The sequence below is a fragment of the Saprolegnia parasitica genome (assembly GCF_000151545.1).
Source record: "Saprolegnia parasitica CBS 223.65 unplaced genomic scaffold supercont2.89, whole genome shotgun sequence".
In the NCBI taxonomy this organism is placed as follows: Eukaryota; Oomycota; class Saprolegniomycetes; order Saprolegniales; family Saprolegniaceae; genus Saprolegnia; species Saprolegnia parasitica.
This window is the reverse complement of record NW_012156483.1, coordinates 36,857-43,346: the sequence shown is the minus strand read 5'-3', so window position 1 is coordinate 43,346 and position 6,490 is coordinate 36,857. Positions and strand designations below refer to the sequence as shown.

General features: G+C 58.9%; 5 protein-coding genes across 5 annotated transcripts; 3 read left to right on the top strand and 2 right to left on the bottom strand.

The window, feature by feature from the left end:
* Positions 1 to 1,229: 1,229 nt before the first annotated feature.
* Positions 1,230 to 1,608, top strand: SPRG_12823 (hypothetical protein; the record flags this gene model as incomplete). Its single annotated transcript, XM_012351911.1, has 3 exons — positions 1,230 to 1,291; positions 1,351 to 1,395; positions 1,446 to 1,608. The coding sequence occupies 3 exons, from the start codon at positions 1,230 to 1,232 to the stop codon at positions 1,606 to 1,608; spliced, it is 270 nt and encodes an 89-aa protein (XP_012207301.1).
* A 200-nt stretch (positions 1,609 to 1,808) lies between these two features.
* On the top strand, positions 1,809 to 3,114 carry SPRG_12822 (hypothetical protein). Its single transcript, XM_012351910.1, has 4 exons — positions 1,809 to 2,156; positions 2,202 to 2,522; positions 2,575 to 2,753; positions 2,804 to 3,114. Exons 1-4 carry the CDS (start codon positions 1,815 to 1,817, stop codon positions 3,051 to 3,053), a joined length of 1,092 nt encoding a protein of 363 aa, XP_012207300.1. The 5' UTR covers positions 1,809 to 1,814; the 3' UTR covers positions 3,054 to 3,114.
* Positions 3,115 to 3,133: 19 nt separating this feature from the next.
* On the bottom strand, positions 3,134 to 3,664 carry SPRG_12821 (hypothetical protein; the record flags this gene model as incomplete). The annotated part of the gene is made up of 1 exon (XM_012351909.1): positions 3,134 to 3,664. One exon carries the CDS (start codon positions 3,662 to 3,664, stop codon positions 3,164 to 3,166), a length of 501 nt encoding a protein of 166 aa, XP_012207299.1. The 3' UTR covers positions 3,134 to 3,163.
* A 702-nt stretch (positions 3,665 to 4,366) lies between these two features.
* On the top strand, positions 4,367 to 4,920 carry SPRG_12820 (hypothetical protein; the record flags this gene model as incomplete). The annotated part of the gene is made up of 1 exon (XM_012351908.1): positions 4,367 to 4,920. One exon carries the CDS (start codon positions 4,367 to 4,369, stop codon positions 4,859 to 4,861), a length of 495 nt encoding a protein of 164 aa, XP_012207298.1. The 3' UTR covers positions 4,862 to 4,920.
* An 8-nt stretch (positions 4,921 to 4,928) lies between these two features.
* Positions 4,929 to 6,165, bottom strand: SPRG_12819 (hypothetical protein; the record flags this gene model as incomplete). Its single annotated transcript, XM_012351907.1, has 1 exon — positions 4,929 to 6,165. Exon 1 carries the CDS (start codon positions 6,123 to 6,125, stop codon positions 4,929 to 4,931), a length of 1,197 nt encoding a protein of 398 aa, XP_012207297.1. The 5' UTR covers positions 6,126 to 6,165.
* Between the last annotated feature and the right edge of the window lie 325 nt (positions 6,166 to 6,490).

The window sequence follows — 6,490 nt, the reverse complement described above, 5'->3', positions numbered from 1 at the left end:
CGTCATTGCGCTGCATCACGATCGACCTCGCCCAGCTCACGGAATACGAATGGTTCGATGACGCGCCGTCGTTCGAGTACGACGACGCACCCTTCCCGGATGCGGTCGGGCGGCACCTCTGGGCAGCGCTATCTGCGTCGCACGTTCTCGACGTCACGCTCCTCGGTGGCAATCTCTTGGCGACGCCCGAAGGCGTCCGTTCGGCCATCCAATTCCTCGCGCATCGGCCTCTGCGGCGCCTTTGCCTCGACGACGTCCAGCACAAGGCCGACCACGTCGCCTCTCTGGTAACGGCGGTGCGCGAGTGTACGACGCTTTCGACCATTGAGCTCAGCTACGACGTTTTGTTTCTACCCGCGTTCTTGTCCGCGCCATTGCCACGTCACTTGCGCCGCTTGCGCTTGTTTGTGAGCAGCATGCCGGTTCGTTCCGAGTCGGACTGGTGCGACATCTCGGCGATCTCCCTCGAGCTCGTGGCTTCGGGGATCGCGGACTCTGCTTTGACGCATTTGTCGCTGGCTGTCGACCGTCTCGACGACCGAGGCGTTGCGACGCTTCTGTTGACCGCGCTGGAGAAAATGCCGTGCCTCACACACCTTGAGCTGTTCCACGTTCGACACGGTCCACTGCTGAATGCAGTGCTCGACACACATGCGACTCGGATCGCAGCGCTCGCGTCCATGCAATTGCACGGGCTCGAAGCGTTGGAGAGTGAGGAGTCCGACGTCGAGCCGATTGATATGTTTGGTGCGGCCGATTACTAGCGTGATAAATTGAACGACAATAGTTTGCTGGGTCAAATCCTTGCGTACAACAATCCTCTGTGCTCGTGCATGGCTCGAGTCTATAAACAAGCCCATAACTGGGTATAGTCATTAGGTCCTGTGCATCGCACTCTAGCGTCCTCGATACATGGAGATCAGACCCCTGGTAAACGCGAGCGACTTGCAGTACATGATGACTCGAGGTACGCTTCGTCATGCAAGCTAGGATTGCTAGTAGGGCCCTCTTCCTATTGTCATCAATGGATACCACGCAACACGCGTTCGTGCGCTTGCCTCTGGCAGTGCCACAGCGGCCCTCTCTCCGTCGCATCTCGTTGACGTCACGATCCTTGAACCTCTTGGCGACGACCAACGGCTTCTGTTTAGTCATCCAATGGCTCGCGACCCCTGCGGCGCCTCTTGGTCAAAGTCGAGGCCCTCAATGTTGCTGCCTTCGTCACCGCGATGCGCAACTGCACCACGCTGTCGACCATCGAACTCAGCTACGATCTTAGGCTTGTGTCGGCGTTCTTGTCGGCGCCGCTGCCACGTCATTTGACCGTTTGGGCTTGCTTGTGAGTGACAGACGGTACCACCCCGACTCGGTCAGCTACAACATCATGCGCTTCCGGTAGAACGTGTGGCGACGGCCATCGCTGGTTCGCCCTTGACGCACTTCAGGCTGGATGTCCAAGAGCTAGACGACCAGAATGTCGCGGCGAACGTGTCGACTGCGCTCGAGCAAGTGCCGAGCCTCGAACACTTGGAGCTCTTCAACGTTCGACGTGGGCCAGCGCTGACTGCGGTGCTTGAAGCGGCACCACTGCGCAGCCGGCTCGAGTAGTGCATCTCTTGTCGCATTCGGCTCTACTCCATGGAGCGGCACGTGCAACTTGCTAACCTCTAGGAAGGAGAGGATTAACCTGTCGTTGCTTTGAAGGACAATCTGTCCGTGCCGTTTCTCGTGCTTCAGTTCCGTAAAAGGTCAACGGACGCACGAGTGACGGTCTTTTACCCGAGTGTATGTCGATATAAAAACAGACAGGCGGGATGGAGTCGATGGACGAGGCGAAGAAGGAGCACCGGCGGCTCGTGCTGCGCCTCCGCAACCGCGTCAAGCAGAAGAAGCGTCGGGATCGGTACCTCAATGAGCGCGAGCGGCTTCTAGCGCAAGTGACCGAGATGCGATCGGTGCTCACGGAGCTCGGGCACAAGCAGGTCGTGCCCACGAGCTTGCTACCTTGGAAGGACGTGGCAGGCAGCCTCGCGCAGGCCAGCGTCGAGGCGCGCCTCTCGCTCCAAGTGCTGCGCGACCGGTGCGAGGCCATGTACCGCCTCGGCCGCGTCATGTCGGCGTGGGTCGGATCCATGTCCCGTCGCAACAACGTGCCGGTACCTCGCTTCGACGTGTATGGATATCGCGAACCTCCACTGTAGGACGTTGGCCGGCCGTTCACATCGACACCCATCGTGCTTCTCGCAGACGCAGCGTCCCGCAAGCTCGGCCTTGACTGGTTCACGCAGCACATGTACTACAACACGGACCGGATGCAGCAACTCTGCGCCTTTCCAAGCTCGGGCACCGTCCGTGACATCTCAGTCGTCGACCATGAAAATGGCGTCTCGGACATCCTCGGGCGTATCCAGATCGACTGCGACCTGCCGCTCGAGGCGACGTACGCAGCCCTCCACGATAAGATCTGGGACGAGCTCCGCGGCGACACGCAAGCCGCCATGTCCGAGTTCCTCGACGCCGATGTACGTCGACGACCTTTCGTGGCTTGCAGCACGTACGAGTCGCTTGTTGTAGATCATCAAAAGCATCGATGCCAAGATGGTGTACCGGCGCACGGCGCTCACGGCGGACGAGAGCAACTACTACGTGTGCCGCGAGTTTGCGACGCAGGACCGGATTGTCTTTTTGTTTGGGAATTTCAGCCAAGACGCACTGCAGCCCGAGAACGTCCGGTGGCGTCCGCGCATGTTTTGGTACAGCTTGGATCGTGTGCGAGAGCGGGACAGACCATGCAACTATCTAGGTACTGCCTCGAGCGCTTGGGCGCGGGCCACACGCGCATCAAGCAGATTCTGTACAACGGCCCCAAAGTCGTCCACAACCAGATCGTTCCATGGACGAGCGACGCCGACTGGATCAGCGAAAGCTTCTCGGACGACCCGCAGTTCCAACAGTACGAGCGCTGGGTCAACAAGGACTGGCAGCCAATGCTCGAGAGTGATTTTGCCGTGCTGTCGAGCCCCCGGCGCCGGGATCCACCCAGTGCACCGTGACAATGATATGTCTGTCTGCGATGAATGGAGACCTCAATAATGTGTTAGAGTCGAACTCGGGTTGTAGTTACATCGACGGTGTTGGATTAGAACAAACGAGAGTTTACAGACTACACGACGGGGAACGCGACAAGGGTCGCGTTGTCGCTGCAGTCGCACGGACTGACGCCGACTTGCGTGGAAGCCTGAGCCAAAAGGCAGGGTGCGCAGCAGAGAGCAGCGCCGGCATCACTCCACTCGGCGCTTGGTAAACTCAATAGCTCGCGGAGATACACACGGAGGTTGAAGAGCACGACGGTCGGTACAAGACTTAACAACGCCATAAAAAGAACCGAGCTTGGGGACGCATCGTGCCAGATCACATTGGCGAGTGCACCAAGCAAAGAAACCACGTAGAAGGCACCGAGCACGAGTACACTGCCAAACGGCGCGAGACTTAGCAGCGAGAGCACCTTGGCCAATGACACGACTGGGCAGCACGTTGCCATGGCCAGCGCTGGCACGTCGCTGCACGTAAGCAGCGGCACCTTCCAGTCCATCGGGACACTGACAAATGCAGTCTCGTCGTCTTCCGAGATGACCACCAGCGTTTTTTGGCGTGGGCCGAGCATCGTGAAATGAAAAATGAGAGTTCCTGAAAATCCCAACCCCACTCACTACCTCTAAAAGTTCCTCGATCGACGCCGAACCACAAAATAGGCACGCACAAAAGAGTGGTGTAAACCTTGAGCGAGAAAGAGCGGGGAGAACGACGCGATGACAACGCTATACTAGTAGTTGTAACCAAGATGACGCACTTCACAACAACACCAATGTCATTCGCATATGCTACGTCGTCGCGCGTCATCATTCCGTGGCCGTGGGGCGGCGGTTTTACCCGGGGGTGTAATCACACGAACTTTATATTATCAAGGTCCCGTCGTTGGGCCACGCCACCATTACCGCGATGGGTTCTAGAACAGTCGTCTTTCCAAGGAGTTGCGAGGTCGACGAGGACGACGTATCTGCGTTCGAGGGAGAAGATTGGAGGCGGCCTTTCGTCTGTACACCGTGCCGCAAAGCTTTGAGAAACATACTACATGATATGGACGTTTTTGAATCGATGTCGAGCGCTGCGCAAGGGAAGCCAACTGCATTTTGCCATGTCTAGGGACGACAATAGAGCACAGAGTTGTCGGACCACCAGCTGGCCATCCATCGCTGTCTCGTGCCGCATGGTTTTCGGATTATTACCCTAGCCGACGAATGTAGGTCGTTCACGCCAACCAGCGGACTTTTTCGTATCATTTCCCGAAACGCCGCCGACGAGCGCCATGGCCCCGAAAGTCCAGTGGACCTGCAAACGCTTCTCCGAGCTCTCGGCCGAAAGGCTCTACGACATCCTCCACGCGCGCTGCTCGGTCTTTGTCGCAGAGCAAAAGTGCGTCTGGCTCGAGGTCGACAACCTCGACAAGGCGGCCACGATGCGCCACTTGGTTGGCACGACGCCCACCAACCAAGTCGCTGCGTACGCGCGGCTGCTTGGCCCAGGTACGAAAGGCCCGACGCAAGACTACGCGATGATCAGCCGCGTGCTCACCACCGCAGCCTTTCGCGGCCATGGCCTCGGCAAGACCGTCATGCAGGAAGCGATCGCGGCGTGCGAGGCCGAGTGGCCGGAGAAGAGCATTGTCATCAACGCGCAGGCCTACCTCGAGCCATTTTACAAGTCGCTCGGGTTTCTCCAGACGTCCGAGCTCTACGAAGAGGATGGCATCATGCACATGGACATGATCCGAACGCCGTCGTCGTCGTCGTCGACGCAGTGATGCTATCGAGATCTTCCATCTACTCCGTTATCGAAACCAAAAAACTATACTTTTGCACACTAGTAGTTTAGTAGTCTTCAATCGGCTCTTGCAATCGCATCGACTCGAGTGCTGCAATCCGTGCCGCGCCCGCGTCAAGCACGGCGTTCAGAGGCGGCGCACGCCGGACGTTGAGCAGCTCCAAGTGGTCGAGACACGGCATATGCTGGAACGCAGTCGACACGATCGCAGCGGCGCTTTGGTCGTCCAGACTGTCGAGATCGATCGACAAGTGCGTCAACGCCGAGCCCGCGATGGCCGTGGTCACGAGAGCCACCGGAAGCGACGTGATCCTGTGCCAGCCCGTCTCTGCGTGGTACGGCTCGTCGCTCACAAACAAGCGCAAGCGGCGCAAATGACGTGGCAGTGGCGCCGACAAGAACGCCGGTAGAAGCACGAGGTCGTAGCTGAGCTCGATGGTGGAGAGCGTGGTGCAGTCGCGCAGCGCGGTGACGAACGCGGTGACGGTATGGGCGTCAACCTTAGCTTCGGCCAAACAGAGGCGTCGCAGAGGCCGCGACGAAAGCCATTGGATGGCCGACTGGACGCCTTTGGTTGTCGCCAAGAGGTTGCTGCCGAGGATCGTGACGTCGCGAACGTGCGACGGAGAGAGGGTCGACCAGACGTATGGCTCGAGCGCAGCAGGAAACACGTCGGCGCGATGCTCATACTGGGGTGGCATAGACTCGAGTGTGTACGCGATCTGAGAGAGGTCGATGATGACGTGGCGCAGCGATGGCATCGCCGCCACTGCGGACGCATAGCGCTTGACATCGTCCGCGGTGCTGGACGGCGGCAGACGGATCACGCAGCTCGTCCAGACGCCTCGAGCAACGTTGATGGTAGCCGAATGTTGGAAGCCGAAGGCATGCATGTAGACAAGATGTGGTGGCACGAGGCGTCGACAGTCGACGCAGTGGTCGCAGGGGAACTTGAACACCACGTCGACGCCCATCGCCCAGAGCGGCTCGAGCTCCGGAAGTGTCCACACGTTGACCTTGCCTCTGGGAGCAACGACGGCCTTGATAGCCGTGAACTGCGCAATCGGCCAGATCGCATTCGGGTCAAGTTTTGGATGCTGCAGAAGACGGAGGACGCTTGTCCACGCTTCGCCGAGCAAGTTGGGCGGTAGCGCTTCCAGGAGCGTGCGCAAGGCCTTGGCGCTGGGGACGTAGCCCGCGATGGTGGCCATGAGCTCTCTGCTGCCACCCAGTGTGGCTGCCATGCGTCCTGTCGGCGTGCTGGTCTGTTGTGAAAGAGACCCCTGGCTGTCACTGCCTGACTGTGCCGGATTGTCGTATCCGTAGTTATCCGGATAGTGTGACGTGGCAGCGCGGGCCTTTCGTGGTGATCATCAGAACTGCCGTGATGACACGTCTCTCAGAGAAGCAACCTCGGCGGCTAGGACAGGATGCCACAACACTTGCACCCCAGTAAGAGCCACCAACACCGAACCAGGGCTCATCACCACACAACGCCGGTATAGGATCGATGAAAACAGACCTTCAAAACTGGGCTGCGATTCCACACTAAAAGCTTAGAGTTCGTCGCGGGCGACGTAGACGGGAATCGGGCCCAGCACCGGCGCCG